Source organism: Choloepus didactylus, chromosome 1 (genome assembly GCF_015220235.1).
Source record: "Choloepus didactylus isolate mChoDid1 chromosome 1, mChoDid1.pri, whole genome shotgun sequence".
Taxonomy (NCBI): Eukaryota; Metazoa; Chordata; class Mammalia; order Pilosa; family Megalonychidae; genus Choloepus; species Choloepus didactylus.
Window position 1 is genome coordinate 41,250,303 of NC_051307.1, and position 26,778 is coordinate 41,277,080.

At 34.8% G+C, this 26,778-nt stretch overlaps 1 protein-coding gene across 1 annotated transcript in view; it reads right to left on the minus strand.

The window, feature by feature from the left end:
- ROBO1 (roundabout guidance receptor 1) overlaps nt 1-26,778 on the minus strand; it is a 1,249,229-nt gene that overhangs the window by 13,132 nt on the left and 1,209,319 nt on the right. Inside the window, 10 exon segments of the mRNA XM_037833720.1 lie at nt 3,148-3,184; nt 3,186-3,281; nt 3,283-3,302; nt 6,227-6,350; nt 6,353-6,515; nt 6,517-6,630; nt 16,262-16,510; nt 18,813-18,957; nt 21,695-21,802; nt 23,797-24,129. Of these exon segments, the coding sequence (XP_037689648.1) occupies nt 3,148-3,184; nt 3,186-3,281; nt 3,283-3,302; nt 6,227-6,350; nt 6,353-6,515; nt 6,517-6,630; nt 16,262-16,510; nt 18,813-18,957; nt 21,695-21,802; nt 23,797-24,129 (1,389 nt within the window).

Here is a 26,778-nt window from a genome sequence, read left to right on the forward strand (position 1 = left end):
CTTCATACTACTTATAGCTCAAAATAGACTTAACAAATTGAATCATGGACCTGTTTTATATATATATATATACACACATATATATTTATAAACTCTGCCTTTATATAATCAATAAATAACCATTCCTTATACAACAGTTTACAAATCACTGAATAATGCATATGAAGTAGCTCATAAGAATATGTGCATGCAGACAATTCTGCTGAATATTAACTTACCATCGAGATCCAGCACTCTATTTACTTAAATGCTTAAAGTCCCAAGACCTTGTAATTAATGATAAATCAAGTCGAAATAACATCATTCTAAAGAGGTGGTGAATTTATAATTTATGAAAAGTAGGGCTAGGGAAATAATGTAGATTTGGTTTTTAAATCAAGTATGTTAATGCATCAGAAAGGGTTGAAGAGAGGGGGTGGGAAGAATCTATTAGAAGGTCCTAGAAATGCACTTATGCTTGGCTTTAACTCTGTAAGACTCCAACTGATAAATATTCATGTATTTTAATCCTACTCTTCATCTAAGTTAAACTTGTAGACTGCAAATAATTAAAAAAATTAAAAATTAGATTCTGCCTGTCAGTGTGACGACAGCATGCAGCATGCTACTTTGCACCAAGCACTCCCTGAGTGTTTCTAAGGGCCTGTATTTACCCAAAAAGCCAGGCATGGCCAAAATGTCAGCTGACTGGGAAGCATCTTCACAAGCAACTCTTTATCATCTTGGCCATAATTCACATAATATAGTGACAATCATCAAACTTGCCAATCCAATCATAGTTGATAAATTCTACTCACTGAAAAGCAAAAAACCCTCCATGATTTACTAATATATTAAATTCATATAAAAAATTGACAGCTCTTTAAATTATTTTCCTCACTTTTTTTTTAGTAAATTGTACAGATTATTTCTGCCATTGAGCTTCTTCATGAAATTGTCTGTATATGTATATTCAAAAATGCAGTGTAGTAAAAAATAATTTCTGGGAAAACCACTCTTTTTCCATATCATAACACTGCAATCAAGAATATATACATTTCTTTTATTTAAAACATTAAGAATTGTTGACATTTACATGATTTTAATTAACTAATATGCCTTACTGGATATGGATAAAATAATAGACAGCTTTGTTTTTCTACTCTTTTACCACACAGGAAGCATCCAGAACTAAGTTCAAGACTTGATAGTACAAAAAGCATAACTTAAAGACAGATGGTTATTAAAATACTGAAAGTCAAAGCTATAATTTAAAAAAGTAGATTTAGTCATTTCTCCATTTTATCCATTTTTGTGGCTTAGAGAAAATAATTATTGGCTTCTATATTACAGCGTATATTATGAAAATTTGCACGTTTGCTTTTATGAAATGAGCCATTAGAAATCTGAATAATATTTCAAATTATCTATTTGGCTTTACAAATATTTTAATATATTTCTTTGGTATTTATGTAATTAATAAAATAACTTGGGTGCTTCATCATTCAGTCTGATAGTTATTATTCAGGAATTAGAATTCATATTTAATCATTAACAACACTGAAGTAAGGACTACAGAATGTGAGACAATAAATACAGACCACAATTATCAAGCACAGTGTAATTTGTAACTGTGAAGCCATGCTGTTTAACTTGGTATGTTTATATTATTTAAAGCATTTTTAAAAAGCATCAATCAATGTCAGAATCTCCTTAAAATAAGTATAAACAAAAAGAGGAAAGGTCTACACACAAAGCTTTAAGTCAGATATTTTCCCTTACGCATTCAATCTAGGTGTGTTTACATCAAGGTTTGATGTTTGGTCAGTTTTTTGGTTAGGAGCACTCTCTTGCAGATAATAAAAACTGATGAAAACATCTACAAAATTTGCAAAATGCCATTACAGGGGTCTGATAAATGTAAAATTTCCAGTCAAGTTTGGGGATTTACACCTAGTGTTTGCCCTTTCACAGCAGCAAACATGCACAAAGTCACCATAACAACCCTTCAAAATCAGATAATATTCTGACAGCTCAGTTTCACTGACAAAAGAGGCCTGGGCAGAAGCCAGGAGGCCCAGGTGTGCTGTGTCATGCCAGTATTTAATGTAGTCTAATATCAGATAGAAGCTAGGGAGAGAAAAAACTCAGAATAAAGTACAGATAATAGCATGGACAGCCACTCATTGCAAAATCACTTGTGCTCATCATGCCGTGAGCTTTGTATTAAATTTTTCTGTCAAGTGGCAGGAATCACAGGGAGAAATGCCTCGGAAAACCCTCCCTGTAACGTAGGATAAGGATCTATAATATTAGGCTTTCATATGATAATGGCAAATGATGCCCTTTTGAAAAATTGCTGACTGCTAATGAAAGTCCTAATCAGATTTTGGTTGCAGACGACCAGGAGGTTGGGAATGACGCGTGTGACACCACCTTCCTCCACCCCTTTAGCAAATTTAGCAAAGTTGACAAGATGGGTGAGTCTGAGAGAATTTATCCTACATGCATTTTCAACAAAGCCCTTGTGGTTGTTTTATAAAATGAGAAGGTGGTGGTTTAATAAACTCTGGGCCACCTGAGGCACTTTCATTAAAGGCTTCTCTAGACAACATCACAATGTTTGCATTATCCTCCTCTGATCCCTGGAGAATACAAGTGGCACCTCTTCGGTGCGAGTCGATAGTGTAAGTAAAGGCATGAAAGAAGATGATCTGGACTTGTCTTTGGCACACAAATTAATTGTTTGTTAACACCCACTATAGTGTGAATTAATATTCAAACATGTTTATTTGAATGAAAAATTGTACAGGAAAAAAATTGAGGACAATTTGGAGGATTAATCAGTGACTCTGAGAAAGCATAATCCTATGCCAGTGCTTCAACTATAATAATTTTCTACTTGCTTCAAACTATAAATAGCCTTTTAAAAAATATCCAAAGTATACATTGCTTTTGTTTCTTAAGTAATCCACCTATCAAAAAAAGCTGCTAGGACTAAAGAGTCTTGGCAAAATACAGAAATTGATCACTACTATGAGAAATGTGAGGCTTATTGCAATGAATTTTTAATATAATTTTTAATGTCAGTGATGTGTTTTCTAGTCATAGAAGCCAGGGTGAATAGGCAAGATTCATAGATGTTTTCATTCGTTTCAATGGACTTACCATCTGCGTAGGCTTCTCTGCGCAGATGTCCTGGCTGGGTGTTTTTGTTTCTTGGATGGCTGACCTTCTTGCATTACCGCAGCACTCATGTTGCTGTCCGTAGAGACAGGACTTGCAGGTCTAGGGCACTGGGATTGCGTGAAAATGTCGGCGGCCTGAGGAAAAAAAATCAGAGCCAAAACTCTTCAATGAATTTTACTTACAACAGGAACAACAAAACAAAACATTAAGCTAGAGACACCCCTAATTAAGGAAAATGCTTAAATAAAATACTCTACCAAATAATAGCCTTTTTGTCACTAGCAATTAACTACCACTGGGAAAAAACTCCCCTAAAGCATTTTCAGATTTTTTTTTCTTTTAGTCACAGTACTTTTATTCTGTTAAAGTTCATGATACCTGTTTATAGAGAAGACATTGCAATTATTTTTGCAATGAGTTTCCCCAAATGGTTACTTTTAAACAAAAGTATGAATTACATATGTGCCTAATATACTTTGTTAATTGAACGTCTGTTGCCTTGCTCAAGAGGAAACAAACCATAGAATAGTTAAGAAATTCATGTTCTAAGAATGACACAGAACTAATTACATTCTTTATTTAAATTAAATATGTATTTATGCTATTCTTTGAAGGCCAGAATTCTAATATTTAATACATTCTCAGGCACTTTCTGTTCGGGTTACCGGAAACTGACCCTAGCACACATAGTTAAGCCTGCTTAAAAATAACTTACACCCCTTCTCTATATCAAGATATTTACTTGTTGGTTCTGAATTACTTCAGGTGTCCTCTCCAGATATTCTGTAGATTTTGGTGGTGGCAGTGGTGGTTTTTGTTGTTTATGAAGGGGAAATATTCCAGGTGTTGGTGGTAACTGAATTTATTAATCAGATGTGGTACACTTCAGTGCTCTCAGGAATTCTCTGACTGTCTTATACAGATGTTGAATTAAAATAAGCATCACATATTTTAGGCCATAATGTCAATGAAGATCTAGTGGGCCTAGGCCTGACCTTTACTGTTTCGGTTTCCAGAAATCCCAAAGTTACAAATCTAGAATTTCATTGTCGTACCAAAAGAAACTGCAAACAGACCTAGACAACATGTCTTTTGGCTCTTAACAGACGAAAGCCATACCTAGTGATGAAATCAGTACATTTAAAGATGCGAACTGAAACATATTAAATAACAGACATTAATGTGGCCAAGTGAGAAGCAATGAGATTATTCATTCATATTAACTGCAAAGTCATGTGATAAACAACACCCTTTCCTGGAAAAGAACATTTTAGTAGGCAGAGGCCAATGCATGCTTAGTTCATTATATAATAATGAGCCAAACAAACCAGAAGTGCCACTAAATTTCAATGCAATAAAATATTAAACCAAACTCTCTTTTAATGTGATGCAGGCTATTACAATTAAAGTTACAAATCCATGAAAACAGAGAATTAAAAACCCATGAAAACTGAGACTAGAACTCATTGATTCTATTGTGCAAGTCCATCCAAAGCTCAGGGACCCTGATGCACAAGGTATTTTACAGATAAAGTTTCAACTTTATTTCTATGTTTTGTTGATTTAATGAACTGAAACGAATCCTTAATGAAATCTTAAAGCACTGGTTTGAGATGCTTAATTTCACTTATTTTTTATAGAGGATTTTAAAAAGGAGAAGAAATGCTAAGTGTAATGTTAGATACTATTTATTGACAAAGATATTTAGGTTTGTGGATTTATTTTATTACAGTTAACAATTGCCAAAAAAAAGAGGGAATTTGGTTGAATTTCACTAAATATAAGCCTGGCTGAAATAAATATACATTCTATAATAATAGGTTGAGAGATACTAGACATTTTTTCCCTGTAACACATTCTTAACAAATAACATGTAGAAATGACTTTCTTCATGATGTGGTTATATTTTCTCTGAATATATTCTACATGAATAAAAATAATGGTCACTCTAAATAGCTGAAAAGAACACGCAAAACTACCAATGTAATAGTTATCAAACCAAAAAATTTACCTATTATTGATTTGTTGTTGTAACTTTTTCTTTTCTTTCTCTAAAATGTCTCTCTCTCGATGACAGCATTGTTTTACTCTACTATCTATATTTTCTTGGCTACCAGCAAAATACACGCAATATAATATATATATATGAATATACCTATTTATGTATATATGTATATGCATATGCATATATTCATTCAACAGAAAGAAAAATCGTGACACATGTATGATTTAATCTTAAATTCTCTTTCTCAGATTACTTATTTTCTAAACAGGAGAAGAAGATAGGCAAACAAGGGTTAAAATGTGAGGATGAATATATGGTTATTGAAAATGGACAACTGGAAATGAAAAGGGAAAATATGCAGAAAAGATATATAAGCATTTGGATTAATTTGCTTTCCAAATTATTAGGTTAAAAAATGTCTACTTTAGGTATGGAACACCTTTGTTTGAAAATATATGAATATTGTAAACAACTTTACATCTTCCCAATTAAACAGAACTAATATTCTAATTTTGAAGGGCATAAAGAGAATGGAGTTTGAGTAAAAACAGCTGCTTATTTTCTAGTCGTTAAATGTCTCACTTGGATATTTATCTATTTCTCCTAGAGAATTTTTAATTAAATAGGATAAAAGAAAAACCACAATGAATTTTATTTGGGGATTTCCTATTTATTTCTAATGTGTCTCTACTATACTTTCAGTAACACAAACTTCAGTCAATGGACTGTATGCATAACTGAAGAAATTCTGTCAATTTAGGTTAGAAAGATCATATATATCATTGCTATGACTGTACTAAAAATAAGGATTTCCAGATAGGTTCCTATCACTCATATTACATAGGACAAGTAGAAGGTTTAGAAAGTGTCAAGAACTAGGGAATAATCAAATGATATCATATTCTCGGACTGTGTTTTCCTTTGGGAGCAAAAAAAGACAGTAATAATAGTCAAATTACATCTAAAGCACAAGAAGACAGGAAATAATAGGTGACTAACATATACATAAGAAAAAGAGCGTTCCTTTCCAGTGTGGCTAAGTGCCCGGCTTACCAGCAGCATCCTGCATTTGACGTCGCGCCACCTTCAGACCAGCATACTCCGCGGCTGCTGCGACAGCCTGGGCAAAATCTGCATCTGTGAAAAAGGAGCCGTCAGAAGAATGACAGGAGCGTCCTCACTGAAATTGTTGTCTTCCTCAGAGGCTGAGCCCCAGCCATTAATCAGGGACCCAGTGACCGAGCTCTCTAGGTCACCCAACACTGGAGGCAGGGTCTGCTCAAGCCCGCGTAGTAAAAGCCTTCTGGTTTGCATCTTGGCTACTTCCATGTCAGCTTCGTTTCTTCCTTTCTGGTGCATCGGTATCCATATCTGAGACAAGGGGTCCTGAAATGTAGCCGTAGGTGTGAGGTGGGGAAATTGGCCGTGGTGGTGGAGGAGGACTCACAGGCTGCCGTCTGCATGAAGACAAATAAGGAGGTAGGGCTTAGCTCATTGTTTAAGACACAAAGGTAAAAATTAGGCAAGAAAAATCACAAGTAGATTGATCCCATCTTTCCTTCTGTTGGGCTAAACTGTTCAGAAAATCAACCAGAAATTAGAGTATGCCTAAGGTTTTTGTTTTGTTTTTGTTTTTAAGTTGTAAAAAATTTATCTCAAAACCAGAGGCTATCCTGTGCTAGTTATAAAAATGTGTTAGCTATCTCTAAATCTCCTTATGTTTTATCATTCGGATTATGGATGGTTAAATTAGGAAAAGTAATTATTTCGGAAAACATGTACCTATGTGTTTGTCCAAAAGTATTTTGAATATTGATAGCTTATCATTCCCAAAGACAACACACATAGGTTCTACAATACATTGCTCCACAAAAGTTTGTTTTTCCCCCTTTCTTTCACTGTCATTCCTACTATTCTAAGAAAAAGGAGTCATCTGTTTGAATTTAGAGAATAGTATTTCATAGGATTAAAATAATTACATTCATGCTATGACACCAATTTCCTCTCAGATTTTATTCTATTAAAAAAAAGTATAGTAACCAGAGCAATTTATCTCTGAATCAGTCACTTATGAGTTTCACTAAAGGTTATTAGCTGTTTTCAACTCTATTATTTTTATAATTATTCCACCTATCTGTTTAACAAAATGTTTAAAGGCATTTTTCCTAAAGCCCTGGAATTAATTAATTAAGACCCCAAACTGAGGGCAAAATGAATTAGTATCCCACAGTGTAAGTTCACAGAGCTACCAGTAATTGATAGAACAAAGAATAACACCAGTTAAAAGTGGTCTTTCCACTTACCCCACCCAACACCATTACCTACAGTGAATATAAGATGATTGAGGAGGTGGAAAGCATTGACTTAGCAGAAAGCAAGGTTTGTGGAAATAAGTTATTCCAAGGGAGGAGAATGCCAAGAGAAAATCTCCTAAATTTCAAGAGTGCATGCAAAAAAGGAAGACATATTGTGTTTCCTAGCTGAAAGGCCATTTGGTCCATGGATTTGCTGAACAGTCCCAATGCCCTCTGAGAAGTTTAAAGCAATGGCATGAAGGGGGACTATCAGCTGGAAAGGATCATGACAACCCCTCATTAAATTCTGCACTCTTGAGAGGTAAAGATGAGTTATTCCACACAATCCCCCTAACCTGAGCCTTGGAGAGTAGGTGAGATCATGGTCTAGTTAGGAGATCCTAGGAGAAAATCAGCATGAATGTCACAGGCCTGTAGTCCACCTCAAGATGTGGCTAATTCTTTGAAGGCATTGCAAATGCCTAGAGATGCTACTTGGGAATGACGTCTTTATCAGTGTAGTAAACTGGAGCCAAACCCTAATCCGCCCTCGCCATCACCACCATCCATAGAATAACACAGTAAGATAAATTAGTAGTTAGGGCTAACCAGGAAGACTGGATCCTGATTTAGTTCGCCCATTTTTGTTCACTTTTGCCCTGCCTCAGCACCTGGGAGAATGCATCAGCAGGAGGGAGTGGTTAAAAGCAGAACATGTGCCACCATACTCCATGCCACCGTAACTATAGGCGGGTTTAATCTGTTAAGAATGTCTCGCCATCCGATATTAAGGTTTTCAAGTTAACAGGACAGGGTGTTAAATTAAAAGCAAGAAAACAAACCAAACTTAAGGACTTATTGTACCAAGGGAAAGGTAAGTTCAACATAGTTTTGGGGGTAGAGTTGGCAGTTGTTCGAGGAAAAAAAATATCACAATGAATTGAGACTCTTCAATAAACCTGTTTTATTAATGGAAATGGAAAACATTAAAAAAAATTATTATAAAAATACAATTAACTCATTTACTGCGTGCCTACTTTGTAACGAAGCATATTTTACAATGTTCACTCATTTGATTCTCACAACAACTTTCTGAAGAAAGTTTTTTGATTCTCATTTTCAGTTGAGAATACTGAAATCCAGAAAACCAGAGGAATGAAGAACCTTGCTGAAGTTTCCACAGCTATTGTGTATCAAGCCCTGAATTTAATCCCAAATTTTACTTTAAAGTTCATTCTTCTGGGAAGAATATACATATTTCTTCATTAGTGCATTATTTTCTCATTTCTGGGTGGTTTTTAATGCATGTGTGTGGCACTAGAAAAACTATGAAGATTGTGCCAAAGCTGAAGTTATTTCAGAGATTAAAATGGATAATTGTTTCAATATGGATTATATATACACATAGGAGGAAAACTATTGTTTAATTTGGACTGCATTAAAATACCATACTTAAAAGTCAATTTACAGTCTTTGTCAGCGTGCACATCCAAAATACCACAAGAAACTTCTCTTTTTAAAGACATGCAAGGACTTTTAAGCACAAAGGGTGCTATTCTGACCATTAATAAACAAATGAAGAATGGCTAGATACACTATGAAAGGATGCCAGCATTATCATGTTTGGGAAATTCACATTCTGCATAGCAAAAACATCTTCATGCTAAATGAGACTGGCTTTTAACTACCACCACCCCATGCAAGTGCTGAGGAAAGACAGAAAAATTTATTCAAACCATCTGTAAATAAGGCAAACCCAGGAAATATGTGATAAACATGTACAGTTTGAAATATGTAATATATTCTATTTGAAAACAAAAAGCTATTTCAAGATGCTGCACTCAAGTGGGACATGCCGTAAATGAACCTCAACCCTCTGGATTCCCCCTGAGGGGTTTCAATGTCTTTTAAAATAATGTACAAGCATATGACTGCAAATCACAAAACTCTAGGCTCCCGCAAAAAAATTATGCTTCCATAAACATGTTCAAGAGAAAATGGAACAATGTCATTAATTTATGAATGCAGGTTTTTGTATAGTTCACTATATAGCATTTACGAGGCAAAAGACAAGAGGGAAATCATACCTTTAAGAATTTTTTTCTAAAACAGATGTAGCTTCAATACATTTTATAACTAACTATTACCCATTTTGTAAATAGGCAAGATAATTAATTTTCCTTTGCCTTCTTACTATCCTCTCCTTCTATCCATATCATAGTCAATATGTCTCTATTAATAAAATATCAATAAAGTTCCTATTCCATATATGAAATCTAATTTTTACTTTCAGGAGATTTTTACTAATTATCAACTGCACTAAATTCAATAGTACCAGACAATTTCTGAAAAAAATAAATGAAAATAAATTTAATTTATTATCTTCACAGATATTATCTGACAAAAGAGAAGAGAGATTCCTATTTTGTTGGTCACCTAGTATACCTGATTTTGGAAAAAAAAAAAAAAAGGAATATCCTAGAAGGTCATTAGAATGCCAAAGTTGCAATTTCCATAGTAATCCAAATCTTAAATATTTAGTTAGTTAAATATTGCAGTATTATAAGGGTTTTAGTTCAGTAAGTTTTCATTAATATACCACACTATTTATATATTCCACTAATCTATACATATAAAAATAATGCATGCAGTCATTCTTCAAACAGTTCTAGAGTCTGCGATAAAATAAGCTCATAAGCAACAATAGCTCAGACTTTAAGACATGTAAGGATTCAATTTTAAGGCATACATACTTAATAAAAGCTAACTACGTATCTTGCAAAGATGTCCATAACAGTGTCTCACTTCCCAAATGTGACCTTACCACTGAGTAGGTCCTATGACTGCTTTTACCAACAGAATGTGGGGGAAGTAAGGCTGTGCCAGTTCTGGGTACAGCCATTAACTGGCCTGGCAGCTTCCTCTTCGTGCCCTCTTGGAAACAGTTGCCATGTAAAGAGGTCCACTACCCTGAGACTCCCATATTAAGAGAAGACCAGGCTATACAGTAGGGACCTGGGGGATGAGACTCCACATAGAAACAGAGAGGGCAAGAAGCATGGATAGGTCAGACATATGATTGAAGACACCAACTTGGAAGTAGTACTTCCATCCCAAAGACCTGAAAGAAGTCACATCAGAGATGAAAGAAATGCTGACCCATGAAATTGTAAACAAAATAAAATGGTTGTTTTAGGTGACTACCTGGAGTATTTGTTAGGCAGCAATAGAAGCAGAAACTCAGGCACTATTATGTTGATAATTCAGCTAAATAAAATAGATACAGTCCTTGCCTGGAGGGGTTTGTAGTCCAATGGAGGAGAGAAACAATTAAATATGCAATGATAAAGCTGCATTAAGTGCAATGAGAGAGGCTGAATAGGGTGTTGTAAGAACAAAGAGAATCTGCTCTGTCCCATTGTTGGGATAGCAGGCAAATATTCCTTGAGGGGGATGTCCCCTTTAATCTTGGATCTAAAGGAATCCTAGGTGTTAGCTCCAAAAAGAGAGGGGAGGATAGGGTGCTATAGGAAGACAGCATATGTGAAAACCTGAAGGTGAGCCAGAATGCTGATCATTCCAGGGACTGGAAGAAACTTTAAAAAGTGAAGGTAACACTGACCGTGAGGAGGAGAGTGGCAAAGGATGAGGATAGGAGGCGCACAGCAGTCAGATCACAAAGGGCCTCGCTTACCACATGAAGGAATCTTGCCTTTATTTTAAGGGAAATGAGGAGCCATGAGAGATTTTAAGCAGTGAGAGATTTGATTGGAGTTCTACTTAGGAAAATGCCTCTGCCCAGTCTGCAATAGGGAGATGACACTGAAGAAGAGGCAAGTCTAAAGGCAACAAGACTGCTTAGGGGAACATTACTTTAATGCAGGCGACATAAAATGGATGGAAAGTGCCTTTATGGGTAGAGATAGGTGTATCACTCTGAGTAATATTTAGGTGGTAAAAATCTGCAGGAACAAGTAGTTGGATATATGGGCCTGAAGTTCTAGAATAAAATCTGTGGAGTAACAGTTATCTATCTCTAAGGAGGGCAACATTGGTGGAGTGACAGGAGAATAAGAAATGATTCATCTATTGACAAGAGTGGGCCTTAGGAATAGGTCAAAGGTTTGGGAAGAAGCTTCGTTTAAGGGCTTAACTAAAAATGGTAATCACAGCATTGTATATAGTATCAAGAAGGCAGAAACAAATAAAATGTCCAACATTAGGGAGTTGGTTAAATAAATTATAGTACACATTTGTTTGATGTGGATGTCTAAATAAGAAGATACTGCCATGAAAAATACACTGTTGAGTAAAAAGTCAATTATAAAATCATATCAACATATTATAAACTCAAAGCTAGGTGAGTATATGCATAGATGAAGGACTGAACGAATCTTTACTGAGGTATTAACAATGATTGTTTCTGACTACATAAGTTATCAGAACTTTTATATTTTCCTTTTCTTTATCAATATTTTCAAAAATTTCTGTAGTAAACATGTTGAATATGCCTTCAAGTTTCATCATTTAAAAGAACAGTAATATTTTTTTAAAAAATTAGCTTCGATATACTTTTTTAAATTTTTTCTTTTTTTAAAATTTTATGTATTGCCAGTTTATTTCTTCCTTCCAGTTTGACAATATCAACATTATTGATTCCTAAACTGATATGTACTCAATGGCGATTTTTCTTTCAATTCTCCTGTTTAGCTCAAGGAGGTTCTTTGTTGGCTCCTTCCTAACAACAGCTTATATATGGAATTTATGTTTATAATAGTATTAAATGCAGTACTAAGGATTTAAAAGAAATACTAGCAGCTGAAGACACTTTTTCCTTCCTTCCTCCCTATCTTCGTTTTGTCATTCACCCACATATAAACTAAGGTTACCTAACCAATTAAGGGTGAGTGTTGCTATAAAGGTAACAAGGCACAAAGAAGCCTATCTTTCCAAGGTGACCAAAGTATTCTAAAGAAATTGCCAGTTAATAACCTCTTGCTTGGGAGAAAATCAGTACTTTCTCCTTAAAAAATGTGTTTTCAATAGCTCACTGGAAATAATGGGTTCTTATTTCAAGCTAGACAATATATTGTGAATCTTTTTCCCTACTATTTCTAGCAATAATCCTGGAAGTAAAATTTTTAATACCTTTAAAGACTGAAACATATCTTTTAACAAAGGTTGAATACAGTCAAACTGGATTATAAGTGCAGATACCCTTTTTCACAATTAGGAATTATGAATGTGTTTCACAATTATATATGTTGACATCAAATTCATATAAATATTGATCACTCCAAATTATCCCATACTATCCGATTTTATTCATAAAATACATACTGAAGTAAGCACTATGGAACTCAAAGATGTGAGTAAGACATAAGTTCTGCTCTCCTCGAGCTTTTAGTTTAAATAGGAAAACAGAGATACAAATAGCAAATTCTAATGCAACATGAAAACTGATTAGTTTAGAGACAGAGATAGGAACAGAGAAGTGTAAAGAGAAGACTTGGTTGATTTTTTTTTTTTTTTCCCAAGCAACCAGAGGAAAGCTTCACAGAGGGGATGACATTGAAGCAGATGAGAAGTGCTTGCCAGGCAAAGAAGCAGTGTATGTAAGACCTGGATGCTGGTGAGTTCAAGACGTATTCTGGGAATTCCAAACAGACTCATTAGAAGAAACGGTGTTTGGAGAGGGAAATGGGAAAGAAGAAGTATGTAAAGGGGAAAGGATTCTAAACGGCTTTAAATACTTGACCTTGAGCATTGGAAGGCCACCCTTGCCTCTGAATGGGAATGACATTATCAGACTTGGGTTTAAAGAAAGATTATGGAAGACACCATGGAGACTGTACAGTAAAAGGGAGAGAGAGTAGTAGAGCTCAGGTAGAAGGTATGGCAGTATTTCAAGGGAGAAGGATCGACGGCCTGTCCTAGCAGTTGTAGGAATAGAAACAAAGGAACAAAATCAAGAGATATTTTGGAGTTAGAATTGAGTGGACTTGGGGAATAATTTAATTCAGGGGATGGCAGGAAGACAACAGATGAAACAAAACAGTGGGAAAATTGAGTTGATTTCAAAATGACAAAGGTAATTTTTTGGTGATTTTGCCTATTTCTTTGGCAATTTTAGTTTTAATATGTTGGTCAAATAATAGTGGTTGATAATTTAAACAAGATAGCCAACAAAGGAGGAGAAGGAACAATTTTAAGAGGTGATGTGCAAGTTCAAAGAACTTAGTTTTGGACTCGTGAAGTCTGAGTTGACTCGGTGTGCGGGTGACTGAGCTTGTACCTCGGCTTGCCAGGCCTGGGCCAGGGGACCTGATCACCCCCTGGGGAGGGTAGTAGGTACGGGCGTTAGTGCCCTCTGCAGCCCCCCCGAGCCTGGGGAGCGAGGTCAGGGCAGCTCCCTTTTCCTCACCCAAAATGCCACGGGCAGGGGAGGCTTGCCGGAGGAAACCGCCTTTCTCCCAACTGCCCTTTCCCCACTTCCTTATCTTACCCACACACTCCCTTGTGCCAAGGCCACTCCTGCCACCGCCAGCGCGCATGCACCGTGGCCAGAACAACCCCCGCCCCGCTGCAACGGCTCCTGCGTTCTCTCAGAACCAATCCTAACCCCTCTCCCTTCAGTATTGCCATTTAAGGCTGCTTCACCTCCTTTCCAGCCCTGCCCTTCTTACCAGCCTATATAACCTGTAATCACCCCTGAATAAATCTCTTTGGCGCATACTCCTACTGGATGAAGAGTGTCTTGTCCTTATCGCCGCCCTCCACACCTTGCACGCCTCCCGCCGAGGACCCGGCCAAGTCCTCCGCCTCGCCCTCGCCTCCGGGAAAGAGCCCCCGCCGCCGGTACCCTTTAAGAAGCCCCGAGAGCTAAGGGCTCAGCTGCCGGCCGCCCCTCCCCCTAGAAGCAGTAACCGCGACCGCATCGGTGAAATATCATTGTATCACTCAGGAAAATAAAAGCCTGGTCTGGCTACATGAATTTGAAAGTCGTCAGAATATAAGACATAAGGGTGCATAAGGTGTGGACAATATGGAACTAATATCTGTGAATACTTACCCTGCTTCAGCCACTTTATATACTTTATCTCATTTGATTTTTAAAACAACCCAAAATTGCCATCACTGCAGAAAGCCTAAGCATGATGGAGAATGAGATGTCTTTAGATTTCGTCATTAGGAGGTTACTTTCAGTAGATAGATGGAAGCAAAGTAGTACACACCAGGTTGCAATGGACTGAGGTATGAATGGAAATTTGAAGGCAGAAATGGTTGAACACAAAGGCATAGGTGAGAAGGAGGGCACGGTAACTAGAAGGGGAGGCTAAGGAAAGGGAACATTTAAAAGACTTAGAGTCAACAGCGAAAGGAAAGAAGCATTCAATGAAGAGGAAGAAGCTAGAAATTCAAGATAGGCAAAAGTTAACTGATTTTTTTTTAATTATTTTTGAGGAGGGTGGAGAGAATGACCTAAAGGACACCAAAAAAGAGGCTGACCAGGAAGAAGATATTGGGTAACACTTGTAACACAGTGGATGATGGAGAGGAAAACAGATAATTTGAAAGAATGAAAGGAGAATGCCAAGGTATTTCAGAGCTAACGGACTTTACTTTTGGGGTGGGGACAAAGCAATAGGCAATTTGCATCAAATAAGGGTAGCAGAAATGGTCCATGACCTTAACAGGGAAAATAGATGTCATATTTGTTCTCAATCTTCATAAAGTTCCATGGGCTAGTACTAAATTTAAATGTATGGCAATCTTATTTCCCCCCTGTCACTAGACACAAGACACAGAAGGTGGTTTAACTATTCCTTTCTTTATACAGAATATATGATTTTAATCTGGTGATAACCTCTTAATGATAGAAGGGTTATTAAGACATTGCAATTTCTACTTTAACATATAAAATTAGATAAAATTAAAGCAACATGAACAGCATTTGTATTCATTCAAGAATGCTGAAGGAAAATCTTCCGAGGCAAATCATAATAATCAGTTTCAAATGATAGTAAAAATAGGGAAAGTAATATACATTTTATAATGTGTCCAGGGCAATAAAATAGTAAAACAAAATCATCACCAATGAGAGAAGAGCTAATATGATGCAGCACTAGCTTTCATAAGGTAGAAATGACAACTGAAGCAGTTGTATATAACAAAAATGTATTGGTTGGCGATGCACAATATACACAATATATAGGTTAAAAAAATACACACATACACACACTCATTCATATACAATTTTTTAGTACCCCGGACAAAAGGCCTCCAATCTAATATCTCATCAAAAAAAGGAATCTGAAATCAACATAAAATGAATATACCAAACTCATCCTTCTGCTACATTACAGTTCTGACAACAACAAATCATTATGTGGATTTAATCTGAAGAGACAAGAGAAAATATATTTTCCACAGATCAAAGAAGTGACTTACCCATGCCTTAGGAAAACTAAAGCACAAAAAATCACTATCAGTGAAATGGTATAGGATTACATATTTATGACATGATCTCCATGTGTTTAGGAATGCAATTATCATAAGTGGGTGAGTATTTGTGCCTATTATTTAATGGTTGCAAGCTCACTGGTATCAAGAAATCTAATGAGCTGGTCAATAACATTCCTTGATATGTTAATTGCCTAGGCTTACTGTTGATGATACTGGAAGAAAAGACTCATGGGATATGAGAATTACTTAATGGAATAGCATAAATAAATGCTACCTATGAATGGAAAATGCCTGATTGGTCAGCAAACAATGCTTGTTGACAACGTACCTCCTGTCAGGTTGATGCTGCATGTGGCCAGACTCCTCTGGGCAATCCTGTAGCATGGGCTGGAGTTCCTCCTGTGGGGAAGGCGTCAGAGTGGCAGTGGACTGATGGCTGTAGGACACAGCAGCTGGAGAAGAAGCTGCTCCCCGCACTGGGGGAGTCGGGCCTCGTTCATCTTCCTCCTCTTCTAGCTCGTCTTGCTGCAAATACATCCTTGCTGGTGGCACAGGACATGGCATTTCTTGGTCATAGCTGAAAGAAATTATAAGGACATGTGACAATTCAGGTTATTCCAATAAACTATTTGTACAATAAGTGGGATGCCAGCTTTGAATTAATTTTAAAAGCTGAATGTTGCTCTGGGCCTTGTTTTGGAAAAAAAAAAAAAAAAAATCAGTGCCATAAATGTTTATGAATTACTGCATCTAATATTTTCCTCTGAGAGATCACAACTCACATTAACATGATAGGCTCTAAGAAGTCTTGCAATAAAGAAATCCATTTAATATAGCTTAACTTAGTACGTCCCAAATGTATTTGGTATATTCTGTCCCCACCAATTCAATATATTCTCTAAAAGAAGGTTCAGGGATGGTGTTGCAGATAACCTGGGGATGAAGTTCTAAATTCTGAGAAAAATACTCCTGAAAATCCTTTAAGAGAGAAATATATTGGAGATTAACTCAATTGGTCTAAAACAGCCCATTTTTCCTCTGGAATTGTAATGAACCACCATTTCTCAAGTTGAGCACAAAATAATTGGCTTGCATTTAAGATGGTGAGTAAAAAAATACATATTCTTAAACAATAAAATTGCCCTCTGCTCTTCTGCTAGAGCTGTGTAGGAACCAAGATGGATTTGGTGACTATTCATGTCTTTCTCTTTTCTTTTAACCCCAGGTATATGCTTATTGATTAGAAAGGCAGGGACGTACTGCATTACATTAATTGTGTTTCTGTTACCCTTCTCTTGTTGATTCTTTACCTCCTGCCTCATTTACCTGCTCAGGACAGTTGATGCTCAAATAACATGATTTCTTTGTTTCTTTTTTAACTTTCATAATTCTACTATCATCCTCTTTGCACTCTGTCAACAAATAGCTATTTGCCCACTCATTCAAACTAGAAATATTGTAGTCATCGTTGACTTATTCATTTCTATTCTACCTCTAAAAGGGCTCTAAAATCTATTTCCTCCTTTTTATTTTCTCCTTTTTATTTTATTCCTTCCTTTTATTGTATGTACAACCACAATAACCTTTCATTTATCTCGTTGTCTCCAGTCACTTTCTTTCCTTTTCCGTCCTCACAGTGCTTCCAAAATTACTTTATTATAATACACATCACTTTCATGTCATTCATTTGCTCCAAAGTAATAAATGACTAATTGCCTAGAGAATAAAATATAAATTTCCAAGCAGGACAATGAAGTATCTCCATATCTGGCTCCCATTTACTTCCCAGCTGCCTCTCATTCCCTACCATGTGTTTTCTGCTAGTTCCCAAGAGTTCACATCTGCTAATTGAGAACCTTGTCATTGGTCAAGGTCAAGGTCAAGGTCAAAAGCCCCCAGATCATCAGAAAACTTTCTCCATTCTTTCCAGTTAGAATCAATCCTTCTCTTTCGGGTACAGTTGCAACCCCTATAGCTTTTTATCTAAATCCACTTACTAAATTTTAGTCCCTTTTTTGTGGACTAAAATAGCAATTAATGTATTATTACAGCCTAGAAAATGAATATTTTAAAATACATTTTTGTGTAAGAATGTTTATTTAAAAATACTATATAAAAGCATGAAAATAATAACATGAATGCTTTGCATCAGATATAGTTGGAACTGTAAAAAACTGATTTTTGTGGACAATGAAAAAAGTGTGTCTTTCTATAAAAGTCACTGAAAAGACTGTATTTTCTGGTAGATTTTGTGTTTGTTTTTTGTTAATTTCTATGTCATATGATTTTTCCTCCATTGATCATACCAGTGAAGCAACTGTTACATTTTGCCTTGGAAGAACCACGTCCAGTTCTGTAGATTCTGGAGTTAGGAAGAAGCACAGTAACTTAATAATTGCTGCCATGTGAATTATTTATACTTCTAATCCTGTGAAAAACAATTCAGTAAAGTTTAAATTCCTACAAATGTTTTTTGGCATACTGTGGTTATATTTAAGTGCAAAGAGTTTTCAGGATACTGTAATTATATGTTAGAGCATCATGGTATAAATCCACATAATTATTTTATGAAAATTTGGAGGTGAAGTTCTGATATTTGCAAACTGCAGGACTATATATATATATATATACCCCCATAGAGTCACAAACACTTTCTGATTCTTAGTTCCAAAAAAAACTTCCAAGACATGAATTTCCTTTTTTTGGCAGCACCTAGGAGGGTTTTTCAGTCTGGCTGATTGATCAGCACTGTTTTATTTAGAGACAACTATTTTTGGAGCTTAGGCATTAGTGTCCCCTTGGTGATTTAGCTTAACTACTTAACATGGGTTTATGGAATCATATTATGCCACTTACATGTGTTCTGAAATTCCTCTTACCTTTCATCTACAGAAATACTGTACTCTTCACTATTGCTGTGTGGAGGAGGATGTGCTGGAGGAGGAGGAAGCAGTTCTGCCCAGTTCATGCCACCCTGTTTTGGTACTTTGGGTGTTCGTGCCCCTTTCTTGTGTCCTTGACTCCCTTGAAAAGAAATGAAATGCAAGTTTTTAATTTCTGGACTTCAAACTTTCTCTGTTTTTCACAGGTTAATTATTTTCTGGAAATATTACCTTATAATTCATGTATGTCTATGTAAACAAATACTTTTCTTCATTAATTCTAAGCAGAACTTTGTACAATAGAAGAATGCAGTTTCCCCAAGATTAACTGCTAGTAAATAGCCAAAAAAAAAAAAAAAAAGCAAAAAAGCCATAAATGAACTCTACAAATCATATCATTAATAGTGATCTTCCTACAGCAATTAATTGCACTATGGATTATCATCTAAAACAAATGAGCTGTAGACATATTTTCTGGAGTGCCTTTCTGTTATTTAATTGCTGGAACCTAAAATACCATATGATACAGATATGATCTATTAGAGTTCCACTGTTGCATTAAATCACTGAATATATATAATTTGTACTTTTCTATTGAAATGTTTTAGGCACAATGAAATTACTAGTTTTCATCAGAAAGGCAGGTGCAGATGAAAGTAATTGCTGGAATAACTAATATAACTAACAACAAAAGAAGCAGAAAAGTGATTTTTAAAAGAGGACATAAGTGTTTTCAGCAACTGTTTCTATAAAATTATGTCTTATAGTAGAATGATGGTGCTTGAACATTCTTAGTAGTTTGAAATAGCTCTATTATTCAAGTGCTCCATTGTTCTGCTTTTAGATTTGGAATATTCTTTAAACATAGGTAGCTGCAGATTTTAGAGTATTTATTTTAAAATAACTTCAGGTCAAAAGATATTTTTAGGTAAAATTGTCTCTATCCCCCCCATGCAATTACTACATTTTAGATTCATGTGTAAATTATAGACAATGACTCTATAGGTATTTTTCTCATATGACCCCTTAATGTCTTGATTTTTTTTTTTTTTTGTAAACTATATGAAACAGGTCCAAGTTACATAGTGCAGGAAAACAGGTTTTAGCATATTCAACGAACCTTATTTTTTAAGTCATTTGGGAGAATTTTTAGTCAGAAGGCAGTGTTTGCTAAGCCAGATGTTCTTGCACTGGTATGTTACTACACCAAGTGTGGGCTAAGGGAGAGGCTATTGTTAATAAGTTATGACTGTCAGCCCTATGCTTGCATGTCTCCATTCTCTCTTCCCCCATCAGCTGTCCCATATTGGGGTGATTGTGCACATTAATTGGGGCTGACAATACTCAGCACCTTACTTCCTCTCATAAGCCAGCACACATCTACTGTGAAAGCCCATCAGTTCTGACAGCTCTAACTTCAGGAATCTCTGCTAGACTTCATTTATTCGCATCATTCTCTCCCCTAATTACCACTGGATTCCACATCTTTATATGTTTTTAGAAATATTCACAGAATCCTGAGTAATACATAGCAGCAGAACCTAAAGAATCCAGCTATCTAAACTGAGGATTGGAGGTCAATGGGATATTAATAACCTAGAATCATGTTTTCTTTTTTTCATTAAGATATTTTCTCTTCAAGTGACTAAGATTCAAAGATCAAATGACATGAGATGTGAAATACTAAAATTTTTATACAGTTTTCCCAACAGTAGATCCTTGATATTTTCCCCTTAACTCAAGTTTTGCTAAATTGAAAGAAAAAAAATCATTGAATAAGGTTTTAATTGTAAAAAAAAAAAAGGACAACGTATTATGGAATCTGAGTGGATATAAAAAGGTGAATTTCATTTCTAAATTTCTTTAAATCTAAATAGGAATAGGAATAGTTTCAATCCATGATGAAACAAAGGCTAGAAATGCTAAGCCAAAAGACCTAAACTAAGAGAAAATGGTAAAATGCAAATGCCATATGCATTACAGAAGTGGGGTAGAGACAGTTTGCCAAAAGCTCCTAGCAACAACTGGCTGGACAGATATTGTAGATCGACTTCAATCCAGTTGGTGGGAAGTACCATGTTCTGCCCTGTCCTGGAGAAACAAACTGGAGAAAAGATCAATAGATTTCATTCTCACTGTGGTGTGACTTGCCACATGTTTGTTTTAATAATAAACCCCCTTTAATTAGAAAAACAGGGCTTAAGTACCAGCAAGCTCCCATCTGTAGCCCTATCAGCAAAACAGCTGGCAAACAGCTGCAACAGCATGACAACCACAGGGAAGAGGACTCGATGTGACTTCTGAGGCACTTACAGACTTAAGTTGGGAGGCTGCTTTATGAGGTTTTAGAGCCAGAACTGAGAGATGGTAGAGAGAACACAAACTGAGACAGGTTCCTATTGTATCCAAATTTCAAATTATTGTTTGTTAGGCTTTTGACTCGGCTCAAGTGAACTCAAATTTAATGTGTTTTTATAATAGCCTACTTTCAGATGGTAACATATTTAGTAGATTAACTATATGTGCAACATGTTTAGTTGTATTTTAGCCAAGGGGGAAAAAAGGAAGTTTAAACTGCCTTTGAAGTTTAGTCCACACTGTGGCTTCACTAAATCTCATTAATAGGGAGGAAAATAGAATGTTCAGATTCTGTTATAAAATAGAACATAAAGCAGTTTAATGAGTGGACAGTCCTTCAAACTGAAGAATCATGGTCCCTTATAACTTAGGAAAAGACTCATGCCTGGAGATTCAAATTATATGATGTTATTAGACATGTCACATACATGTATCAGTTTATTAGCACTCAAATCGTAATCTTGGGATATATCATCATTTTAAAGGAGAAATTGCCTTTCTTTTTGTTTTCCCTTACTTACCAGATGTACTACTGCCCCGGTCTGAACTGTTGTAGGACCCCCCTGTATTCTGGTCATATGATTGGTTGTATGGGATAGTTGGAGGAATGGTGTCATTTGCTCGGTAATCTAGACATGGCAGATAGAAAAAAGATTAAAAATGTATTTCCTCTTTGTAAATAATTTCACCTCCCTTTGCTTTGTCTATTTTTCTGAGTAACTGAAGAAACCAACTGAATCATTAACTTGCCATGTTTTTTCTTTCATTTTTATATTCGGATTTTCATGATATGAAAAGGCCCATGCTCCAAATGGATATAAATATGTGCTTATGTAATAATGAAATAGATATGAACAATGAGTTTAACCCAACTCACTTTTGTCTTTTTCTCCTAAGGAACAACTTTGTAAGTACTAGGATTTTTCTTCCCTTTCAGATGTGCTTTTGCTTCCAATGCCAATTAAAAATGCACACTCACAAGACTTTTAATCTGTTTGAAAAACTTATGAGGGATAATTTTTCTCTTTAAAGTACTTTAAATAAGCTAAGGCAAAAATCAGATTTTCTTGACTTCCTTAACTTTATAAATATAGTAACAAAATAATTTTCATAAGAAATCAGGAAAGTATCATGATATGTCTGCAAATCATAAAAATAAATTAAAATAGAGTAAAAATTAAAACTGAAACCAGTTAGTTAGCAAAATTATATTTCTTAAAAAACATACTCATGATAAGGAAACAAAGTATCTCAATCAACCACAGAAATGCCTCTAATAATTTAGGCAAAGTTGAAAATCCAAATGACAAACTCACTACTGGAATGTATTCATTAATAATCAGTTTAGTTGCATTCCACGGTCTTTATTATATTCTGACATAGCAAATCTGCTTACATGCAGTATAAACAATGAATCTGTATACTGAAATATTTGTACATAGTACTGTCACCGATTTTCGAAGTCCATAGTAAAACCATATACTGTGAAGAAATGATGTAACAATAATTTGAATCCCTACTGTAAGCCCCACGATTGCAAAACTATCTTATTCATCTTTGTCAGCCTTTGTTGTTAATTTAATTTTATAATTCAATATTTATTGAATTGGGTCATTATAAAAATCAAGTATTTTCTTAAACTTAGAGAAAAGCTAGATGACTTTATTATTAATTTACAAAATATAACTTTAAATTTAATGAAATTTTGTTTTCATATCTTTTTATAATCTATAAATGTATGAACATAGTTTTATTTTTGAAGAAAATCATCCCAATTCAAGCCTAAAGAAAATAAATCTAAGTCTCTAATTAGCTATAATAAACTATATCCTTTACCTTAAACACTTGTATGAAATTGCCCCAATCTATTCAGATTAGAGCAATCCCTTTTCTCCTAGAAGTATAGCTTTGCAAATCATGTTATTAAAGCAGTAGCCTGAAGGACTACAAAGAAATCAAATACCTATCTCTTCCAACCCACACATATTACATTAGAGAAACATTCCCCTCAGGCTATAAAATACTATTCTGCTTCAAGTTAACACAAAACTCAATTTATTTTAGATTCTATACTGACCCGCTTCAACCAAAGAAATTTAAGTTCTAAAATTGTACACTGAAGCAGTCTTATTAACAACAGGAGGCAGGAGAAATACAACAAATTGAACTTCTCCAGTTCAGGTTTAATTTAATTATTTTTCTTCAGTTTGATATAAAAATGCCATTCATTTATATGACCATGTAGAAGCAATTACCTACCATACTCAAGTGGAAAGAATGGGATAGTCTATTTATTTAAAATGTGAGGTATTGTGATGATTGTACATCTGCCTTATGAATAAAAGATTGACCTAACCAATCTCTCACCTATGATTAAATTTAAATTAATCTCAAATCCATTTGAAAATACTTATATATTATTATAAAATCAATTTTCAAAGGCTATTGTTGTGCTAATTAACTGTTTTACATTGGAAATTCTGAAACCAAAGAAATAAGAATAGAACTCAAGTGACGAAAGAAAGACTTCACTCGCTAGTCCCAAACAAGTTTCAAAATCTAGTGATGACGGGTTAAAGGTAACATTGCAGAAAAGGATGGAAATAAAAGGAAAACTCTTCACCTTTGTTCAACTTGTTTTGCTCCATGATGTTGTACTGAATCGGCGCCACTTCTTGTTTTTGCTGCCCAGGTGGCTTCCAGTGCTTCTCGCTGGAGTCCCCACTGCCATTCATGTTATTGCTGAGGTTTGACTGGATGAGCTGGGTGGTGGCGTAAGGCGTGGGTTGCCCTGATGGAGTGACAAAACGCCCATCCTTCAGATTTGGGCTATTGAAGGTTTTCATCTCATTGATTTTGTTACTAAGGTCCACATCACCATAAACAGTTGACTCAGGGAGCATCAGATTTGTTTGTTTGTTATCCAGTTGGTTGTTATAATTTGCTATACAATCAGCTATGTGCAATGGAGAGGAAAAGGAAAAAGTCAATCTGCATGGTTATTCATTTTCAATGTCTTTCTAGGTTGCTTTGTGAGTCACAGTAAAATTGTTCTGCAAGGTCAACAAAAGGGCCCAAATAGTCATATGTTCTTCTAAACTAAACAATTAAAAATGAAGAAAATCATAAAGGGCACAGAGAATTTATTTAGAAAATCAATAATTTTGAATTTCTGCTAGTGCCATATAGTAAATAATTTATCCAATTTAAAATCATTTCCTTTTAACAGCCTCATTAATAGGAAATCCACTAAAATAATACATGCATGAATATCTTTATGTGCCAACTTTAAATTTTCTAGTCCTGGATTATTGGACTAATTGAAAATACTAGTTAGCCATTTAAGCAACAGAACAAAGAATTTAAATTGAGAATCCAGAGAAAGGAAAACACTACTCTATAAACAGAACTTGAGATTTCAATATTTTTTGATGTGTCTGTATTCAAAAGATATGAGGAACAGAGGTAAAGTGATGGTAAATGGTGTCCAAGAGAATTTTATTAGTTCGCCTGGTCATGTAGGATAATAATCATCATCAAGGAAAGATGTTATTTGATCATTTTTTCATGGTTTCATAAGACCACAAGAATTGTAAAATGACAATAATGATGAAAAATGAATTATAGTAACCAGAGTAATGAACTATATATAAATATACTCTTAAGAAAAATCTGCATCTTCTCTAACCTACTGAATTTCCCTAATCTGTGTTTCAATAAGGAACAAGGACATGTAATTCATTTGGCCTTTAGTAATTGTTATTTATGAATTCTAGGTACTATGTTTTATTTAATAGCGGTTAGAAATATTAATGATAATACGGTTTAGGCTATCTCATTTTGCTTTACCAACCTCTCTATGTCAGTGCCATCCAACAGAACTTTCTGAAATGATGTATATGTTCTGTTCTGCATTGTCCAATACAATAACTACTAACTACATGTGGTACTAAGCATTTGAAATGCGGCTAGTGTGAATGAAGAATTGAATTTTAAATTTAATTAAATATAACAAATATAAATATAATAGCCCCAGAGACTACCAGCTACCATATTGGACAACACAGCTCTGTGCATTGATTTCAATGAATATCACCAGTTTTTTAAATCTCCTGTTTTCTTTTAATTTGTGTGCAGTCGACAACTAGATTGTAGATTTCTGGAGGACATGGACTTGGTCATATCCAGAATGGTGACTCAAGAATTATTTTAAGGCTAGACATACAGAGTGCTCTTTTATTTATTCTTTGAAGTGGATAACATCTTTACTTAAATGCCTTCTTCTCTTTCCCTTCTCATAAATTCTATGTGCTATTTTACTATTGTAAAAAATCTTTTGATTTTTCATGTGCTACTTTTCAGTATTTCTATATTGTGAATGTGGGGGTTTGTTTGTTTAAGAAACCATTGTAAATTTCATTCAGTTATTTAAATATTGCAATTCCCCATCCATTTTTAATGTCATGTTTTAGCATGAAATTTTAGCAAAGTTATTTATTCATGCATATTTCTGAAACAAAAACACACAATACAAATATATGCATACATACCCATAAGAAGATACGTATTTCCTGTGTTCTAAGGATATATTCTATAGTATAAAATTTCAATTAATTTTCATTTAAAAATTTTATTGCTGTAATAAAATTAATATTATTACCATTACTATTATTATTATTGTTACTGCTTTTAAGGAATTTGGTTCACTCTATAGATTTATTGGCCTTGTGATCTGTTCTATTCTCAAATAAAAATAATTATAATTAAATAGCTAAAAATAAAATCATTAACATACTTTAATTAAAATACTTTTAAAATCATACACAATTAAAATATTTATAATGAAAGGTATAATTACATGCATTCTTATAATTTCATCTTCCTTATTTGCTATTGTAGAATTTATATTCTCCATTTACTATCCCATAGCATATTGGAAAACTATTTTTGTTGGAGGTAAGGTATGGAGGTCGGCAGTGCTGGGGAAAATACTTGAGTTAGGCAAGTTTACTAAACAGTAGTCAATATTTTATGAAAATGTTGATCATATTTTTCTTTCCAGTGTGAATGAATTTCTAATTCTTCCTCTTGCTATAACCTTCCTCATTCAACTCCCCCCTCCCAATATATACATCTACAAAACAAAGTACAGCATGCAACACAAACAAGGTAGGGATAAAATTAGTACAAAATAAAAGAATTTTATTATTTAAATGTTAGCATTTTAATATTCAAATATTATTCAACTTTAAAGTCTTTCTTGGTACCGGAGCCCATGTTCATTCACTGATTCAATGATACTTTTCTTAAACTACACAACTGTTGTATTTGGCATTTGTATATACAACTCTTTTATTTGTTGGTGGAGGGGGGTTGGGGAGCTCATACTCCATTCCTATCCTCACAGCTGTATCTGGAACAGCTGGCCCACAAAGATTGAGCCTGAGTTTAAAAAAAAGTCAGCCATCTGATGCAATAAAGTCATTTCTGAGTAGCTGAATGATTATAAAGCCAGTAGTCTATATTTCTCAAAGAATTTTTGAGTAAAGGTAGAAAACAATTTGGACTTGAAATCTGAGTTTTATACAAAATATTTTGACCTGTG